We start from the raw sequence: 21,980 nt of genomic DNA on the forward strand, positions 1-21,980 counted from the left end.
TTGTTGTCCTTAAGCCATTTTGCCACAACTTTAGAAGTATGCTTGCGGTCATTGTCCATTTAGAAGACCCATTTGCGACCAAGCTTTAACTTCCTGACTGATGTTTTGAGATGTTGCTTCAATATATCCACATAACTGTCCTTCCTCATGATGCCATCTATTTTGTGAAGTGCACCAGTCCCTCCTGCAGCAAAGCACCCCCACAACATGATGCTGCCACCCCCGTGCTTCACGGTTGGGATGGTGTTCTTCGGCTTGCAAGCCTCCCCCTTTTTCCTCCAAACATAACGATGGTCATTATGGCCATACAGTTCTATTTTTGTTTCATCAGACCAGAGGACATTTCTCCAAAAAGTACGATCTTTGTCTCCATGTGCAGTTACAAACCGTCGTCTGGCTTTTTTATGGCAGTTTTGGAGCAGGGCTTCTTCCTTGCTGAGCAGCCTTTCAGGTTATGTCGATATAGGACTTGTTTTACTGTGGATATAGATACTTTTGTACCCGTTTCCTCCAGCATCTTCACAAGGTCCTTTGCTGTTCTGGGATTGATTTGCACTTTTCGCACCCAAGTATGTTCATCTCTAGGAGACAGAACGCGTCTCCTTCCTGAGCGGTATGACGGCTGCGTGGTCCCATGGTGTTTATACTTGCGTACTATTGTTTTGTACAGATGAACGTGATACCTTCAGGCATTTGGAAATTGCTCCCAAGGATGAACCAGACTTGTGGAGGTCTACAACTTTTTTTCTGAGGTCTTGGCTGATTTCTTTTGATTTTCCCATGATGTCAAGCAAAGAGGCACTGAGTTTGAAGGTAGGCCTTGAAAAACATCCACACGTACACCTCCAATTGACTCAAATAATGTCAATTAGCCAATCAGAAGCTTCTAAAGCTATTATGTTATTTTCTGGAATTTTCCGAGCTGTTTAAAGGCACAGTCAACTTAGTGTATTTAAGTTTCTGACCCACTGGAATTTTGATACAGTGAATTATAAGTGAAATAATCTGTCTGTAAACAATTGTTGGAAAAACGACTTGTGTCATGCACAAAGTAGATGTCCTAACTGACTTTCCAAAACTATAGTTTATTAACATGAAACTTGTGGAGTGGTTGAAAAAAGAGTTTTAATGACTCCAACCTAAGTGTATGTAAACTTCCGACTTCAATTGTACAGTCGTGGCCAAAAGTTTTGAGAATGACACAAATATATTTTTTCACAAAGTCTGCTGTCTCAGTTTTTATGATGGCAATTTGCATATACTCCAGAATGTTATGAAGAGTAATCAGATGAATTGCAATTAATTGCAAAGTCCCTTTTTGCCATGCAAATGAACTGAATCCCCAAAAAACATTTCCACTGTAAGGACCAGCTGACATCATGTCAGTGATTCTCTCGTTAACACAGGTGTGAGTGTTGACGAGGACAAGGCTGGAGATCACTCTGTCATGCTGATTGAGTTTGAATAACAGACTGGAAGCTTCAAAAGGAGGGTGGTGCTTGGAATCATTGTTCTTCCTCTGTCAAACATGGTTACCTACAAGGAAACACGTGCCGTCATCATTGCTTTGCACAAAAAGGGCTTCACAGGCAAGGATATTGCTGCCAGTAAGATTGCACCTAAATCAACCATTTAGCGGATCATCAAGAACTTCAAGGAGAGCGGCTCAATTGTTGTGAAGAACATTTCAGGGTGCCCAAGAAAGTCCAGCAAGCGCCAGGACCGTCGCCTAAAGTTGATTCAGCTGCGGGATCGGGGCACCACCAGTTCAGAGCTTGCTCAGGAATGGCAGCAGGCAGGTGTGAGTGCATCTGCATGCACAGTGAGGCAAAGGCTTTTGGAGGATGGCCTGGTGTCAAGAAGGGCAGCAAAGAAGCCACTTCTCTCCAGGAAAAACATCAGAGACAGACTGATATTCTGCAAAAGGTACAGGGATTGGACTACTGAGGACTGCGGTAAAGTCATTTTCTGTGATGAATCCCCTTTCCGATTGTTTGGGGCATCCGGAAAAAAGCTTGTCCGGAGAAGACAAGGAGAGCGCTACCATCAGTCCCGTGTCATGCCAACAGTAAAGCATCCTGAGACCATTCATGTGTGGGGTTGCTTCTCAGCCAAGGGAGTGGGCTCACTCACAATTTTGCCTAAGAACACAGCCATGAATAAAGAATGGTACCAACACATCCTCCGAGAGCAACTTCTCCCAACCATCCAGGAACAGTTTGGTGACGAACAATGCCTTTTCCAGCATGATGGAGCACCTTGCCATAAGGTAACTAAGATAAGATAACTAAGTGGCTCAGGGAACAAAACATCAACATTTTGGGTCCATGGCCAGGAAACTCCCCAGACCTTAATCCCATTGGGAACTTGTGGTCAATCCTCAAGAGGCGGGTAGACAAACAAAAACCCACAAATTCTGACAAACTCCAAGCATTGATTAAGCAAGAATGGGCTGCCATCAGTCAGGATGTGGCCCAGAAGTTAATTGACAGCATGCCAGGGCAGATTGCAGAGGTCTTGAAGAAGAAGGGTCACCACTGCAAATAGTGACTCTTTGCATCAACTTCATGTAATTGTCAATAAAACCCTTTGACACTTATGAAATGCTTGTAATTATACTTCAGTATTCCATAGTAACATCTGACAAAAATATCTAAAGACACTGAGGCAGCAGACTTTGTGAAAATGTATATTTGTGTCATTCTCAAAACTTTTGGCTACGACTGTATGTGTTTGAGAGAGAGCCAGAATGTGTGCGTGCGTGCGACTGCTCACTCTGCTGTACACAGGGCGTGACGGCGATGAAGGACATGATGCCACACAGGGTCAGGTTGGTCCAGAGCAGGACCTTGTTGGACTGGCAGGCGGTGGGGTGGGTGTAGTACTTATACATGAAGGTGAAGGCCATGGTGGCGATGCTGTAGAAGAACAGGGTGGCACACATCACCGCCAGGTACCAGCGCTTGTCCTCTGCCGCCCCTGTTAACCTGAGAGGAGAATCCAGAAATACACACATTACCATCAACCTGAGAGGATAATCCAGAAATACACACACATCACCTTCAACCTGAGAGGAGAATCCAGAAATACACATCACCTTCAACCTGAGAGAACAATCCAGAAATACACACACATCACCATCAACCTGAGAGGAGAATCCAGAAATACACACGTCACCATCAACCTGAGAGAACAATCCAGAAATACACACATCACCATCAACCTGAGAGGAGAATCCAGAAATACACACATCACCATCATCCTGAGAGGAGAATCCAGAAATACACACATCACCTTCAACCTGAGAGGAGAATCCAGAAATACACACATCACCTTCAACCTGAGAGAACAATCCAGAAATACACACATCACCATCAACCTGAGAGGAGAATCCAGAAATACACACATCACCTTCAACCTGAGAGGAGAATCCAGAAATACACACATTAGCATCAACCTGAGAGGAGAATCCAGAAATACACACATCACCTTCAACCTGAGAGGAGATCCAGAAATACACACCACCATCAACCTGAGAGGGAATCCAGAAATACACACATCACCATCAACCTGAGAGGAGAATCCAGAAATACACCATCACCATCAACCTGAGAGGAGAATCCAGAAATACACACATCACCATCACCTGAGAGGAGAATCCAGAAATACACACATCACCTCAACCTGAGAGGAGAATCCAGAAATACACACACATTGATATGTAACTGAGTGACCTAGGGTGGTCTAGCGGTCTAAGCCGATGCCTCTGGAACACAAATACCGCCCCAGATGGCAACGCACAAGTCAAAGCAGTGTTCTAGCCAATTGCTCAATCAAAACCATGGTGTTGGTTAAGCAAGGGTCATAGTTACGCAGGGTGACTTGAGTGCATAATGCTTGCTCTGGTGTTGCCAATCAGCCAACATACTATAAAACCTAATAACATCATATTAATTGTAAAGTCGTGCAGTTGACTGATGAAAGGTTTATGGCACTTAAATACATAAACACATACCCACCAGCAGCCATCACTACCATCATAAAGTGCAGAGTTTCATTAACATTAGGATTACCAATTCAATTGGATCATGACAGAGTGATGGATAATACATTTACATTAAAATCGTTGTTTAAAATAACATTATGTTGGTAAATTAAAATAACATCTGGATGCCCATTGCCTAACGGGAAATTCGACAGAGCCTCTCTCCTCTCTTCCCTATCCTCTCTTCTCTCCTTTCCTCTCTTCCCTATCCTCTCTTCTCTCCTTTCCTCTCTTCCCTCTCTTCTCCTTTCTCTTCCTTCTCCTTACTAAAACTGTATCTCTTTCCACTCATAAACCCAGCATACCTGACCTGCACACCCTGAGAGAGACAGACTCAACATACCAGACCTGACCCTGAGAGACAGACTCAACATACCTGACCTGCACACACTGAGAGAGACAGACTCAACATACCTGACCTGCACACACTGAGAGAGACAGACTCAACATACCTGACCGGCACACCCTGGAGAGACAGACTCAACATACCTGACCTGCACACACTGAGAGAGACAGACTCAACATACCAGACCTGCACACCCTGAGAGACAGACTCAACATACCTGACCTGCACACCCTGAGAGACAGACTCAACATACCTGACCTGCACACACTGAGAGAGACAGACTCAACATACCAGACCTGCACACCCTGAGAGACAGACTCAACATACCTGACCTGCACACCCTGAGAGACAGACTCAACATACCAGACCTGCACACCCTGGAGAGACAGACTCAACATACCTGACCTGCACACACTGAGAGACAGACTCAACATACCTGACCTGCACACCCTGAGAGACAGACTCAACATACCAGACCTGCACACCCTGAGTGACAGACTCAACATACCTGACCTGCACACACTGAGAGAGACAGACTCGACATACCTGACCTGCACACCCTGAGAGACAGACTCAACATACCTGACCTGCACACCCTGAGAGACAGACTCAACATACCTGACCTGCACACACTGAGAGAGACAGACTCAACATACCAGACCTGCACACCCTGAGAGACAGACTCAACATACCTGACCTGCACACCCTGAGAGACAGACTCAACATACCAGACCTGCACACCCTGAGAGACAGACTCAACATACCAGACCTGCACACACTGAGAGAGACAGACTCAACATACCTGACCTGCACACCCTGAGAGACGGACTCAACATACCAGACCTGCACACCCTGAGAGACAGACTCAACATACCTGACCTGCACACACTGAGAGACAGACTCAACATACCTGACCTGCACACCCTGAGAGACAGACTCAACATACCAGACCTGCACACCCCGAGTGACAGACTCAACATACCTGACCTGCACACACTGAGAGAGACAGACTCAACATACCTGACCTGCACACCCTGAGAGACAGACTCAACATACCTGACCTGACCCTGAGAGACAGACTCAACATACCAGACCTGCACACCCTGAGAGACAGACTCAACATACCAGACCTGCACACACTGAGAGAGACAGACTCAACATACCTGACCTGCACACCCTGAGAGACGGACTCAACATACCAGACCTGCACACCCTGAGAGACAGACTCAACATACCTGACCTGCACACACTGAGAGACAGACTCAACATACCTGACCTGCACACCCTGAGAGACAGACTCAACATACCAGACCTGCACACCCCGAGTGACAGACTCAACATACCTGACCTGCACACACTGAGAGAGACAGACTCAACATACCTGACCTGCACACCCTGAGAGACAGACTCAACATACCTGACCTGACCCTGAGAGACAGACTCAACATACCTGACCTGCACACCCTGAGAGACAGACTCAACATACCAGACCTGCACACCCTGAGAGACAGACTCAACATACCAGACCTGCACACCCTGAGAGAGACAGACTCAACATACCAGACCTGCACACCCTGAGAGAGACAGACTCAACATACCTGACCTGCACACCCTGAGAGACAGACTCAACATACCTGACCTGCACACACTGAGAGAGACAGACTCAACATACCAGACCTGCACACCCTGAGAGACAGACTCAACATACCAGACCTGCACACACTGAGAGACGGACTCAACATACCAGACCTGCACACCCTGAGAGACAGACTCAACATACCAGACCTGCATACCCTGAGTGACAGACTCAACATACCTGACCTGACCCTGAGAGACAGACTCAACATACCTGACGTGCACACCCTGAGAGACAGACTCAACATACCTGACCTGCACACCCTGAGAGACAGACTCAACATACCAGACCTGCACACCCTGAGAGACAGACTCAACATACCAGACCTGCACACCCTGAGAGAGACAGACTCAACATACCAGACCTGCACACCCTGAGAGAGACAGACTCAACATACCTGACCTGCACACCCTGAGAGACAGACTCAACATACCTGACCTGCACACACTGAGAGAGACAGACTCAACATACCAGACCTGCACACCCTGAGAGACAGACTCAACATACCAGACCTGCACACACTGAGAGACGGACTCAACATACCAGACCTGCACACCCTGAGAGACAGACTCAACATACCAGACCTGCATACCCTGAGTGACAGACTCAACATACCTGACCTGACCCTGAGAGACAGACTCAACATACCTGACGTGCACACCCTGAGAGACAGACTCAGACAGGGCAGCTGGTTTAAGTCAGTGACAGGGCAGCTGGTTTAGGTCAGTGACAGGGCAGCTGGTTTAGGTTAGTGACAGGGCAGCTGGTGTAGGTCAGTGACAGGGCAGCTGGTTTAGGTCAGTGACAGGGCAGCTGGTTTAGGTCAGTGACAGGGCAGCTGGTTTAGGTCAGTGACAGGGCAGCTGGTTTAGGTCAGTGACAGGGCAGCTGGTTTAGGTCAGTGACAGGGCAGCTGGTTTAGGTCAGTAACAGGGCAGCTGGTTTAGGTCAGTGACAGGGCAGCAGGTTTAGGTCAGTGACAGGGCAGCTGGTTTAGGTCATTGACAGGGCAGCTGGTTTAGGTCAGTGACAGGGCAGCTGGTTTAGGTCAGTGACAGGGCAGCTGGTTTAGGTCAGTGACAGGGCAGCAGGTTTAGGTCAGTGACAGGGCAGCTGGTTTAGGTCAGTGACAGGGCAGCTGGTTTAGGTCAGTGACAGGGCAGCTGGTGTATGTCATTGACAGGGCAGCTGGTTTAGGTCATTGACAGGGCAGCTGGTTTAGGTCAGTGACAGGGCAGCTGGTTTAGGTCAGTGACAGGGCAGCTGGTTTAGGTCATTGACAGGGCAGCTGGTTTAGGTCAGTGACAGGGCAGCTGGTTTAGGTCAGTGACAGGGCAGCTGGTTTATGTCAGTGACAGGGCAGCAGGTTTAGATCAGTGACAGGGCAGCTGGTTTAGGTCAGTGACAGGGCAGCTGGTTTAGGTCAGTGACAGGGCAGCTGGTTTAGGTCAGTGACAGGGCAGCTGGTTTAGGTCAGTGACAGGGCAGCTGGTGTATGTCATTGACAGGGCAGCTGGTTTAGGTCAGTGACAGGGCAGCTGGTTTAGGTCAGTGACAGGGCAGCTGGTTTAGGTCAGGGACAGTGCAGCTGGTTTATGTCATTGACAGGGCAGCTGGTTTAGGTCAGTAACAGGGCAGCTGGTTTAGGTCAGTGACAGGGCAGCTGGTTTAGGTCAGTGACAGGGCAGCTGGTTTATGTCATTGACAGGGCAGCTGGTTTAGGTCAGTGACAGGGCAGCTGGTTTATGTCATTGACAGGGCAGCTGGTTTAGGTCAGTAACAGGGCAGCTGGTTTAGGTCAGGGACAGTGCAGCTGGTTTATGTCATTGACAGGGCAGCTGGTTTAGGTCAGTAACAGGGCAGCTGGTTTAGGTCAGTGACAGGGCAGCTGGTTTAGGTCAGTGACAGGGCAGCTGGTTTAGGTCAGTGACAGGGCAGCTGGTTTAGGTCAGTAACAGGGCAGCTGGTTTAGGTCAGTGACAGGGCAGCTGGTTTAGGTCAGTGACAGGGCAGCAGGTTTAGGTCATTGACAGGGCAGCTGGTTTAGGTCAGTGACAGGGCAGCTGGTTTAGGTCAGTGACAGGGCAGCTGGTTTAGGTCATTGACAGGGCAGCTGGTTTAAGTCAGTGACAGGGCAGCTGGTTTAGGTCAGTGACAGGGCAGCTGGTTTATGTCAGTGACAGGGCAGCTGGTTTAGGTCAGTGACAGGGCAGCTGGTTTATGTCAGTGACAGGGCAGCTGGTTTAGGTCAGTGACAGGGCAGCTGGTTTAGGTCAGTGACAGGGCAGCTGGTTTAGGTCAGTAATCTAGTAACTCAGAACCAAATATTGCATGCATGCTGACCAGGCAGCAACTAGATTTCTGTTATGTTATATTGATGTTAAGTCTGTCATGAGAGACTAGGGGAGACTGGGACACCATGACAGGGCTTACACAAGCTTCCTGGTAACTGTGTGTTTGGCTAGGAGAGGTTCCAGACAGAGCAATGCCTCTTAAGTTGTGTTAGCTACAACTCTGACATGGGGGGCGAGCGGGTCAGCATTTAACTGACATGCCACGCACACACATACTGTATATATACACACAAACACGCACAAACACACATACTGTATATATACACACAAACACGCACAAACACACATACGCGCCTGCACGAGCGCATCTCACACATACACACCCATTCCTCACATACAGCAGCGAGAACAACAGCTGTAGTGGATGTTTTACTGTAAAAATAAGAAACATCTGGAAACAAGATGCCTGTCAGAGGATGAGAGGGAATGAGGGAGTGAGAAAAAGAATAACGAATGGGGCAAGAGAGAAGGAAAGAGATTGAGAGAGGGAGAGCGTGAGAGAGAAGAAAGCGAAACAGAGAGGAGAGAGAAAGAGAGAGAGAAACAGAAAGGGAGCGAGAGAGAGAGAGAGGAAAGACGGAGGAGAGAGAGCGAGAGAACAAATAAGAGATGATGGACAGAGAGATGAAAAATCTACAGAAAGAGAGAGAGAGAGAGGGTAAGCAGTAGTAGTGTTGTTTGAGGCCCTCCCTTTGAGGACAGTTTTTATTAAAACAAGTCTGTATGATTTATACAGCGATGTTGGAGAGGGGAGGAGAGGTGGAGCAGAAGAGACAGATAGCAGGCCAGTGAGGGACTGAGCAGGGCAGTCAGAATGATATGCTACATACTCTATGCTACATATGTAGCACAGGAGAATGGTGAGGGGAGGATGGCTTATAACAATGGCTGGAATAGAGTGAATGGAGTGGTGTCAAACACATGGAAAACCATGGAAACCATGTGTTTGATACATTCCGTTCAAGCCATTACTATAAGCCCGTCCTTCCCAATTAAGGTGCCTGTAGCCACCTGTGATGTATTGGAAGTAAAGGATATGTAATTGTGCTGCACTCTTGTGCCCAGACCATGCCTTCTGAACTGCCCCTTAAAGTTGTATTGCATTGAGTTGAACTGAGTTGCAATCATGAGTTACAGACGACCCCGAACGGGAGAAATGGAAACCCTAGCCCACTGCAACAGCTGCAGAGGAGAGGAGCAGCTCCTAGCTGAAACAGATCAGTACAAGGTAATGTCCAGTCCAGTCAAACTGCAGCTCCTAGCTGAAACAGATCAGTACAAGGTAACGTCCAGTCCAGTCAAACTGCAGCTCCTAGCTGAAACAGATCAGTACAAGGTAACGTCCAGTCCAGTCAAACTGCAGCTCCTAGCTGAAACAGATCAGTACAAGGTAACGTCCAGTCCAGTCAAACTGCAGCTCCTAGCTGAAACAGATCAGTACAAGGTAACGTCCAGTCCAGTCAAACTGCAGCTCCTAGCTGAAACAGATCAGTACAAGGTAACGTCCAGTCCAGTCAAACTGCAGCTCCTAGCTGAAACAGATCAGTACAAGGTAACGTCCAGTCCAGTCCAAACTGCAGCTCCCTAGCTGAAACAGATCAGTACAAGGTAACGTCCAGTCCAGTCCAAACTGCAGCTCCTAGCTGAAACAGATCAGTACAAGGTAACGTCCAGTCCAGTCAAACTGCAGCTCCTAGCTGAAACAGATCAGTACAAGGTAACGTCCAGTCAAACTGCAGCTCCTAGCTGAAACAGATCAGTACAAGGTAACGTCCAGTCAAACTGCAGCTCCTAGCTGAAACAGATCAGTACTAGGTAACATCCAGTCAAACTGCAGCTCCTAGCTGAAACAGATCAGTACAAGGTAACGTCCAGTCAAACTGCAGCTCCTAGCTGAAACAGATCAGTACAAGGTAACGTCCAGTCAAACTGCATCTCCTAGCTGAAACAGATCAGTACAAGGTAACGTCCAGTCCAGTCAAACTGCAGCTCCTAGCTGAAACAGATCAGTACAAGGTAACGTCCAGTCCAGTCAAACTGCAGCTCCTAGCTGAAACAGATCAGTACAAGGTAACGTCCAGTCCAGTCAAACTGCAGCTCCTAGCTGAAACAGATCAGTACAAGGTAACGTCCAGTCAAACTGCAGCTCCTAGCTGAAACAGATCAGTACAAGGTAACGTCCAGTCAAACTGCAGCTCCTAGCTGAAACAGATCAGTACAAGGTAACGTCCAGTCAAACTGCAGCTCCTAGCTGAAACAGATCAGTACAAGGTAACGTCCAGTCAAACTGCACTTACGCTCCTATGGTTGGAGGACGTGGCCTGTCCTTCTCCAACACAAGGACCCCAACATCCACTCTCACACCAGCTGCTTCAACTGACAACTGCCCAAACTCATTATCACCTCTCATCCCCAACACACCACACTAAGTCACCACACGAAACCCCCCCAAGACCCCCCCCCCCACACACACACACACACCTCTCCCTGCTCTCCCTCCCCTCTCACCAGTTCTTGTTCCAGGTGTGGGCGAATGCTGTGATGAGACTGAGTTGGATGAGGATGAAGGCAAATCCTCCCACCACGCCTACGTAGTGCCAGGCTGAGAGAGAGAGAGAAATGGAAAGAGAGAGAGAGACAGACAGAGAGAAACAAAAAGACAGACAGAAAGAAACAGGTTTGCTGTCTAACTCACTTGATGCAGGCCCATTCTGAATGTGTGTGTAGTCCAAATGTATGTATACTTTTAAAATTATATATACCGCCGTGGCCAAAGGTTTTGAGAATGACACAAATATACATTTTTACAAAGTCTGCTGCCTCAGTTTGTATGATGGCAATTTGCATATACTCCAGAATGTTATGAAGAGTGATCAGATGAATTGCAATTAATTGCAAAGTCCCTCTTTGCCATGCAAATGAACTGAGTCCCAAAAAAACATTTCCACTGCATTTCAGCCCTGCCACAAAAGGACCAGCTGACATCATGTCAGTGATTCTCTCGTTAACACAGGTGTGAGTGTTGACGAGGACAAGGCTGGAGATTACTCTGTCATGCTGATTGAGTTTGAATAACAGACTGGAAGCTTCAAAAGGAGGGTGGTGCTTGGAATCATTGTTCTTCCTCTGTCAAACATGGTTACCTACAAGGAAACACGTGCCATCATCATTGCTTTGCACAAAAAGAGTTTCACAGGCAAGGATATTGCTGCCAGTAAGATTGCACCTAAATCAACCATTTATTGGATCATCAAGAACTTCAAGGAGAGCGGTTCAATTGTTGTGAAGAAGGCTCCAGGGCGCCCAAGAAAGTTCAGCAAGCGCCAGGACGTCTCCTAAAGTTGATTCAGCTGCGGGATCGGGGCACCACCAGTACAGAGTTTACTCAGGAATGGCAGCAGGCAGGTGTGAGTGCATCTGCACGCACAGTGAGGCAAAGACTTTTGAAGGATGGCCTGGTGTCAAGAAGGGCAGCAAAGAAGCCACTTCTCTCCAGGAAAAACATCAGAGACAGACTGATATTCTGCAAAAGGTACAGGGATTGGACTACTGAGGACAAGTAATTTTCTCTGAATCCCCTTTCCGATTGTTTGGGGCATCCGGAAAAAAGCTTGTCCGGAGAAGACAAGGTGAGCACTACCATCAGTCCTGTGTCATGCCAACAGTAAAGCATCCTGAGACCATTCATGTGTGGGGTTGCTTCTCAGCCAAGGGAGTGGGCTCACTCACAATTTTGCCTAAGAACACAGCCATGAATAAAGAATGGTACCAACACATCCTCCGAGAGCAACTTCTCCCAACCATCCAGGAACAGTTTGGTGACGAACAATGCCTTTTCCAGAATGATGGAGCACCTTGCCATAAGGCAAAAGTGATAACTAAGTGGCCCGGGGAACAAAACATCAATATTTTGGGTCCATGGCCAGGAAACTCCCCAGACCTTAATCCCATTGAGAACTTGTGGTCAATCCTCAAGAGGCGGGTGGACAAACAAAAACCCACAAATTCTGACAAACTCCAAGCATTGATTATGCAAGAATGGGCTGCCATCAGTCAGGATGTGGCCCAGAAGTTAATTGACAGCATGCCAGGGCGGATTGCAGAGGTCTTGAAAAAGAAGGGTCAACACTGCAAATATTGACTCTTTGCATCAACGTCATGTAATTGTCAACAAAACCCTTTGACACTTATGAAATGCTTGTAATTATACTTCAGTATTCCATAGTAACGTCGAACAAAAATATCTAAAGACACTGAGGCAGCAAACTTTGTGGAAATGAATATTTGTGTCATTCTCAAAACTTTTGGCCACGACTGTGCAGTACCAGTCAAAGTTTGGACACTCATTCAAGAGTCTTTCTTTATTTGTACTATTTTCTACATTGTAGAATATAGTGAAGACATCAAAATTATGAAATAACACATATGGAATCATGTTTTTATCTAAATATATTCTCTATTTGAGATTCTTCAAAGTAGCCCCCCCTTTGCCTTGATGGCAGCTTTGCACACTCTTGGCATTCTCTCAACCAGCTTCATGAGGTAGTCACCTGGAGTGCATTTCAATTAACAGATGTGCCTTGTTAAAAGTTAATTAGTCTTATTTATTACCTTCTTAATGCATTTGAGCCAATCAGTTGTGTTGTGGCAAGGTAAGGTTGGTATACAGAAGATATCCCTATTTGGTGAAAGACCAAGTCCATATTATGGCAAGAACAGCTCAAATAGGCAAAGAGAAACGACAGTCCATCCTTTCTTTAAGACAAGAAGGTCAATCAATCCGGAAAGGTTTCTTCAATTGCGGTCGCAAAAACCATAATGCTCTCATGAGAACCGCCACAGGAAAGGAAGACCCAGAGTTACCTCTGCTGCAGAGGATAAGTACATTTGAGTTACCAGCCTCAGAAATTGCAGCCCAAATAAATGCTTCACAGAGTTCAAGTAACAGACACATCTCAACATCAACTGTTCAGAGGGGACTGCGTGAATCAGGCCTTCATGGTCGAATTTCTGCAAAGAAACCACTGCTAAAGGACCAGTAATAAGAAGAGACTTGGTCGGGCCAAGAAACACGAGCGAATGGACATTAGACCGGTGGAAATATGTCCTTTGGTCTGATCAGTCCAAATTTGAGATTTTTTGTTCCAACCGCTGTGTCTTTGTGAGACACAGAGTAGGTGAACGGATGATCTCCGCATGTGTGGTTCCCACCGTGAAGCATGGAGGAGGAGGTGTGATGGTGTGGGGGTGTTTTGCTGGTGACACTGTCAGTGATTTATTAAGAATTCAAGGCACACTTAACCAGCATGGCTACCACAGCATTCTGCAGCGACACCCTATCCCATCTGGTTTGCACTTAGTTCCACTATCATTTGTTTTTCAACAGGACAATCACCCGACCGCAACCCAATTGAGATGGTTTGGGATGAGTTGAACCGCAGAGTGAAGGAAAAGCAGCCAACAAGTGCTCAGCATATGTGGGAACTCCTTCAATAGTGATGTAAAACCATTCCTCATGAAGCTGGTTGAGAGAATGCCAAGAGTGTGCAAAGCTGTCATCAAGGCAAAGGGTGGCTACTTTGAAGAATCTAAAATATAAAATATATTTTGATTTGTGTAACACTTTTTTTGGTTACTGCATGATTCCATATGTGTTATTTCATAGTTTGTTGCCTTCACTATTATTCTAAAATGTAGAAAATAGTAAAAATTAAAGATAAACCCTTGAATGAGTAGGTGTGTCCAAACCTTTGACTGGTACTGTATATGAGAGTATTTTCTTATGTGTATGTTGCAAAACACATTTCCTCATCAAGAATAACATACTGAAGTCATCTATTAAATAATGAACTTATAGCACAGAAGATTCAGAGGCAGAGGAACAGCCATAAAACATGTAGGATCTGAGACCAGTTACTGTGTCACGATGAGATTTACTGCTGCTAGAACAACACTATCCAACCACAGAGAAATTTATGGTGGCTTGACTGCTGGGTGAATCTCGTGAGATGATGAGTAGGTCTACAGTGCCCCCTATCAGTATTAAAATATAACTGCACGTATTGCTTTCAGCTAGGGCAATCCTATGTGTTGAAAGTTTAGCAATGTATTCTAAGAGGGAATCTTGATTGTGTGTCCAGGCTGCTCACCATGCAGGAAGGACTCAGTAGGGATGAAGAAGGCAGCAGTACACATCCCAAGCAGGGTGATGAACTTCAGAAACCAGAACCTGCATTAGGACCAGACAGGACCAGTTATATGGTTGTATGCCTAATATTTGCATAATAACATGTTTTTTATATGTTTGTTTGAAACCACCTAGGGACAACTACCCACCTACAATATATACTGCCCTATATACAGAGGACGTGCAGATGAAGAGCATCTTAGTTAAGAAGCTGCATGACACAAGGGAAGTGAATGGAGGAATAGCTGAGTAGGCAGGTCTAAGGAAAGTGAAGCTGTGATCACCTTGTATAGCCTTGATCGATTATATTATTTCAAACCTGTACAGGTCTAAACCTGACACATAATTTAAGTCGAAGGTTCGAGGTACAAAATGTGCTTGAATGTTGAGGGTGGGTGGAATAGGAGGTGGGGTACCTTCGGAAAACAAATTATGTCATGACAATTATTGTTGCATATGGGATATAACGTTTAAAAATTCTTAACGTAAGAAAAAAATTGTTACTCACACTGATCTCAAGTTAGGATTCTGCCCCTAGTGCGCACTGAGAAGTGCCCAGGAGTTCCAGGGCCCTGTGGCCGACTGTCTGACTTCTCATTAACAAGAGCCTTATGGTAGATATGCCACAGAGGGCCAGCTAGAGGCCATGTGTCTCTCAAAACCTAACCCTCCCATCCCCAATCCCCCCCAGAGCGCGTCACTGCTCTAATCAACCCCACTAGAGCGCGTCACTGCACTAATCAACCCCCCTAGAGCGCATCACTGCTCTAATCAACCCTCCTAGAGCACGTCACTGCTCTAATCAACCCCCCTAGAACGCGTCACTGCTCTAATCAACCCCCCTAGAGCACGTCACTGCTCTAATCAACCACCCTAGAGCACGTCACTGCTCTAATCAACCCCCCTAGAGCGCATCACTGCTCTAATCAACCCCCCTAGAACGCGTCACTGCTCTAATCAACCCCCCTAGAGCGCATCACTGCTCTAATCAACCCCCTAGAACGCGTCACTGCTCTAATCAACCCCCCTAGAGCGCGTCACTGCTCTAATCAACCCCCCTAGAGCGCGTCACTGCTCTAATCAACCCCCCTAGAGCACGTCACTGCTCTAATCAACCCCTCTAGAGCACGTCACTGCTCTAATCAACCCCCCTAGAGCGCATCACTGCTCTAATCAACCCCCTTAGAGCACGTCACTGCTCTAATCAACCCCCCTAGAGCGCGTCACTGCTCTAATCAACCCCCCTAGAGCGCGTCACTGCTCTAATCAACCCCCCTAGAGCGCGTCACTGCTCTAATCAACCCCCCTAGAGCGCGTCACTGCTCTAATCAACCCCCCTAGAGCGCGTCACTGCTCTAATCAACCCCCCTAGAGCGCGTCACTGCTCTAATCAACCCCCCTAGAGCGTGTCACTGCTCTAATCAACCCCCCTAGAGCGCGTCACTGCTCTAATCAACCCCCCTAGAGCATGTCACTGCTCTATTCAACCCCCCTAGAGCGCGTCACTTCTCAAATCAACCCCCCCTAGAGCGTGTCACTGCTTTAATCAACCCCCCCCAGAGCGTGTCACTGCTCTAATCAACCCCCTAGAGCGTGTCACTGCTCTATTCAACACCCCCTAGAGCGCGTCACTGCTCTAATATCAACACCCCCAGAGCGCGTCACTGCTCTAATCAACCCCCCCCCAGAGCGTGTCACTGCTTTAATCAACCCCCCCAGAGCGTGTCACTGCTTTAATCAACCCCCCCAGAGCGTGTCACTGCTTTAATCAACCCCCCTAGAGCGCGTCACTGCTCTAATCAACCCCCCCAGAGCGCTTCACTGCTCTAATCAACCCCCCCAGAGCGTGTCACTGCTCTAATCAACCCCCCCAGAGCGTGTCACTGCTTTAATCAACCCCCCTAGAGCGTGTCACTGCTCTAATCAACCCCCCTAGAGCGCGTCACTGCTCTAATCAACCCCTCTAGAGCTTGTCACTGCTCTAATCAACCCCCCTAGAGCGTGTCACTGCTCTAATCAACCCCCCTAGAGCACGTCACTGCTCTAATCAACCCCCCTAGAGCGTGTCACTGCTTTAATCAACCCCCCAGAGCGCGTCACTGCTTTAATCAACCCCCCTAGAGCGTGTCACTGCTCTAATCAACCCCCCTAGAGCGCGTCACTGCTCTAATCAACCCCCCTAGAGCGTGTCACTGCTTTAATCAACCCCCCAGAGCGCGTCACTGCTTTAATCAACCCCCCTAGAGCGTGTCACTGCTCTAATCAACCCCCCTAGAGCGTGTCACTGCTTTAATCAACCCCCCAGAGCATGTCACTGCTTTAATCAACCCCCCCAGAGCGCGTCACTGCTCTAATCAACCCCCCTAGAGCGTGTCACTGCTTTAATCACCCCCCCAGAGCGCGTCACTTCTCTAATTAACAGCACAGCAGTGGACAGTATCACAAGCTGGTTAAAAAAGGACACTGGTGCATTGGTCAGGCAGGTGAGGAAAAGGCCCACGTAGCCTCAAATAGACGTGTTGATAATGATGTTAGTACTGTACTAGTGGGAGGGGGGTTACATGATGTATTAGCACAAAACACCTTAAAGGGGTAGTACATGTAGAACGCAAAGCTTCATTCACATATACACCATGGTAGTTCTCCTGCGTCTCCCCAATATAAATTAACCTTCAGGGCTACTGCTGACCCATTGTGGATGAGCGCTCTGAAGTCCTGGCTGGACTTGACATCGATGAGGAACAGCGCCATCATCAGGTAGAAGCAGGCGGTGCCGAAGCAGACCCTGTAGACCGCTGAGTAGCCAACCAGCATCTCACAGTGCCCTCCGCCATGGGCCTGGTCACACACCATGTTGAAGAAAGGCACCTGAAACACACACACTCTGTTATGGTGTGTGTGTACATACATGTACAGTATATGTGGCCTCTAGGCCTTTCTCTGTCTGTCTTTGGGAGGAAAATAGTGTACTGAGATTATCCTGTAGCCTACTGCATGTATCCTTAGCATAGCGATTAACCAGACAGTTATTGAATGTGACGCAACACAACAAACAGAACCAGTATTCTCATTGGCACACATTATTAGTGGATTTACACTACAAAGAGTGACAGGGAGAGAGTAGGTATGCATCCCAAATGGCACTCTATTCACTACCATGGGCCCTGGTCAAAAGCACTAGTAATCTATGGCAATCTATCGTAATTTTGGTCATTTATACTTGAATAACTTTTACAAAATGTATTCATATATAGTTTTTTTTATACATCTGTGTCCATAATGTTCATGAGTTTCTAATGGATAGAACATATGGTTCAAGAGAAAATATACTAAATTAATGGAAAAAGCATCTAACCAACCAATTAACCAATTAACTCTGCAACTCTTCCAACTGCCTCCAGTTTGATGCCAAAACACTGACAACAAATAAATACATACGGACATAGTAAAATAAATAGAAGTGTGTAAAAACAAATATAAAGGATATTTCATGCTGAAACCCTCATGTTAAACACTAATGGTATTCACTAAGTTGATGGTTTGTATTTAGGATAATGTTGTACAGCTTTGTTCTATTTTTTTATTTGAAAATCATCTTATTTAATTAATTCATAACTGTTACACGATAAGGCCACAGAGAGCCAGAGATAATTACAGACACCTGTAGTACCCAAAAGGCCCACTAGATGTCTTGTGATAGATTACAGCAAATCCTTGAAAAATACCTACATTCTGGTAGTTTACTAATACACTTTGAAAGTTTCCAGTGATATACCATCCCTTTGCAACCCTACTTCTTACTGACTTTTTGTGTGTGGATGGGACCAACACTACCTAGAGAAACATACTTAGCCTACTACATACTACACTTGCCTGATATCCAAACGGGAATCCATGTTCTGTTTCTCTCCTAAATGTTTCGCTACTACACATTCAAGAAATCAGTCTGGCCCTTGGATGGCACACATAAGACGTGGGATGGCACATGTAAGACGGCACGCGTGAGAGGTGGGATGGCATGCGTGAGAGTTTGGATGGGACGCGTGAGACGTGGGATGGCACACATGAGGCCATTGGAGAGGGACTTGCTATAGTGAAGTGTGGGGATATGTTTTTCCAAATGCAATAGATAGAAAGGGAAGGGTCCTTACACTATGTCATCCTATTGGTTGTGTAGTGATTAGCACGTTTGCCTATGGGCTGGAAAGACCAGGGTTGGAGGCCTACAAGGTGCTGATGTTCTAATGCACTAATTCAGAGCTCTCCAATCCTGTTCCTGGAGAGATACCCTCCTGTAGCTTTTTCCTCCAACCCCAGTTGTAACTAACCTGATTCAGTTTATCAACCAGCTAATTCAATCGAATCAGGTGCACTAGATTAGGATTAGTAGAAAAAACCTACAGGACGGTAGCTCTCCAGGAACAGGGTTGGAGAGCCCTGCACTAATTTACACAACAAGACAATTAATATAGTTACTCTCAAGGTGCACGTTTGCCGGCCTTCGCTACAGTAGTAATGTACTAATCTTGGTTAACCCAGAACTCAAATCTTGCATATTAAGTAGTCTGACCATAATAGATTACTAATATACTAATGTAATTGAATCAGGACAGGAACACTTTATAGCACCTCAGAGCAAACAAAGTGCTCAGAAATTGATGGAACTTTGTTGATCCCCAAAGGAGGACATGACATCAGACACTCACATTGTCCCGGACAGCCTCGGAGACAGTGCGTGAGAGCATGAGACAGGAGACGGCGCAGGCCATGATGTGGAAGAGTGTGTACATGATCCTCGTGCTGGACGATGACTTCACCGGGGGGCAGAAGGAGCAGCACAGTGAGCACGGGGCCGGGCCACAGCAGCAACATATCTGGGGAGAGGAGAGAGATATGTTCACATATATATATATCTGAGAGGGGAGAGGAGAGGGGAGGGGAGGGGAGGGTACCTATCTGGAGAGAGGAAGAAACCTATCTGGGGAGAGGAAGAAACCTATCTGGAGAGAGGAAGAAACCTATCTGGAGAGAGGAAGAAACCTATCTGGAGAGAGGAAGAAACCTATCTGGGGAGAGGAAGAAACCTATCTGGAGAGAGGAAGAAACCTATCTGGAGAGAGGAAGAAACCTATCTGGAAAGAGGAAGAAACCTATCTGGAGAGAGGAAGAAACCTATCTGGGGAGCAGAACAGGTGAGGAGTCAGCTCAACAATATAGTGACAATGCTCAATATATCCTAGGAGATGAGGAGAGAGAGGATGCTCAATATATCTGAGGGAGGAGGAAAGAGTGATTTTCAATATGAATGATATATGAGAGCTGTAACTGGGAGGAGATAAAGAGATGCTCAATATATCTATAAGAGGAGAACAGAGATGTTCAATATCTGTGAGATGTGTAAATTCAACAATAAAGGGATTATAATGCACGTAACCAATTGGATCAAAACCTTGGTCATCATCAACAACTCCAACACTCCAACGTCAACATATTTGATTGGTGGAATGAAGAGGGGTGTTTAGCATATTTTAGGATGGAGTGGAGTCAACATGTTGTCTGTGCATCAGAAGTCAACTGAACATAGCCTTAGTGCTAGACAGAAAGCTACATAACTGAAGGAAGAGAGAGGTGAAGTGAGTGAGTGAGTGAGTGAGTGAGTGAGTGAGTGAGTGAGTGAGTGAGTGAGTGAGTGAGTGAGTGAATAAATGCATGAATGAATGACAGTGATCACCCCTTAAGAGGAAATTCTTTCCACAACTCACCAGGTGCACATAACTGCCTACAAATTCACCAGCATCTAATTCACTGTAGTACCACAGAGAAAACATGACGCTCTCAATAACCAAGTAATATTTGTTTATATGAAGGGACACCTTTTACACAGTGAATGAACTCAGAACTATTCTCAGAGGAGCTTCACCTTGATCTGAGGATTTTGGGCAGGTGGTTGTTGCGTGTTACAGGTGGTTGAATGTAGTCCAAACACACAGAATATCTGATCCTCCTGGAGTCAAACCAATTTATAGACTAAGAGCATTGTGTTGTAGTACACTGTGTAGAACTGCTTGTCCCGTTTTAAGTTGTTGTTATCTGGGATTTTACTGGGGGGGGGGGGGGGGTTACTGGATGAGGGAGGAGAGTCTAAACACAAGCATAGACTGTTTCTTTGATAAACATCCAGAACTGTAGATGAAAGCTATCCTATCTATCGATCTATCTATCTATCTGTATCTCTCTAATCTCTCTAATCTCTCTAATCTACAACAGACAGCTGGTTCACCTGGTTAGTGTAATTTGTAGAGTGGCTAGGTCATGTTGGATTTGTGAGACAATGACTCACGTCTTTCCAATATGAGATTAACCTGCATTGTTGTATCAAATGTATATCTTGCCAATAACATTTCAGAGTCCAATAGACCTAGGACACAGCCTCAGGTCTCAAGCAGAGGGGGTGGAGAATGGGGCAAAATGCAATGAGACACAGTATAGACTACTGTACAATGGGTGTATTGATCTCTATCCAACATAGAGCACCTGATGCATTGTAACAACATAGAGCACCTGATGCATTGTAACAACATAGAGCACCTGATGCATTGTAACAACATAGAGCACCTGATGCATTGTAACAACATAGAGCACCTGATGCATTGTAACAACATAGAGCACCTGATGCTAGTTCTGGATCTGATACACATTAACAACAGGCCAGTTAGGTACAAAACAATAGCCATGAGAAAGTGAAGATGTGTTTTAACACATCAACTATTATGTGTTAAAGTTATGTTTAAACACAACAACTAATATAGCTATGTTTTAATACAACTAATATAACTATGTTTTAACACAACAACTAATATTACTATGTTTAAACACAACAACTAATATAACTATGTTTAAACACAACAACTAATATAACTATGTTTTAACACAACAACTAATATAACTATGTTTATACACAACAACTAATATTACTATGTTTTAACACAACAACTAATATAACTATGTTTTAACACGACAACTAATATTACTATGTTTAAACACAACAACTAATATTACTATGTTTTAACACAACAACTAATATTACTATGTTTAAACACAACAACTAATATAACTATGTTTTAACACAACAACTAATATAACTATGTTTAAACACAACAACTAATATAACTATGTTTTAACACAACAACTAATATAACTATGTTTTAACACAACAACACTATGTTTTAACACAACAACTAATATAACTATGTTTATACACAACAACTAATATTACTATGTTTTAACACAACAACTAATATAACTATGTTTTAACACGACAACTAATATTACTATGTTTAAACACAACAACTAATATTACTATGTTTTAACACAACAACTAATATTACTATGTTTTAACACAACAACTAATA

The 21,980-nt window shown here is 45.7% G+C and overlaps 1 protein-coding gene across 1 annotated transcript in view; it reads right to left on the bottom strand.

Annotated features, from left to right (window-relative positions):
- The window catches only part of LOC106562622 (serine incorporator 4), a 43,332-nt gene that overhangs the window by 17,286 nt on the left and 4,066 nt on the right, over positions 1-21,980 (bottom strand). The window contains exons 2-6 of the mRNA XM_082969666.1: positions 19,275-19,442; positions 17,258-17,436; positions 14,531-14,610; positions 10,890-10,983; positions 2,776-2,987 (exon numbers count right to left, since the gene is read on the bottom strand). Coding sequence (XP_082825792.1) covers positions 2,776-2,987; positions 10,890-10,983; positions 14,531-14,610; positions 17,258-17,436; positions 19,275-19,442 — 733 coding nt within the window. The remainder of the gene's footprint in view (positions 1-2,775; positions 2,988-10,889; positions 10,984-14,530; positions 14,611-17,257; positions 17,437-19,274; positions 19,443-21,980) is intronic.

The sequence above is a fragment of the Salmo salar genome, chromosome 26, assembly GCF_965601325.2.
Source record: "Salmo salar chromosome 26, fSalSal1, whole genome shotgun sequence".
Taxonomy (NCBI): domain Eukaryota; kingdom Metazoa; phylum Chordata; class Actinopteri; order Salmoniformes; family Salmonidae; genus Salmo; species Salmo salar.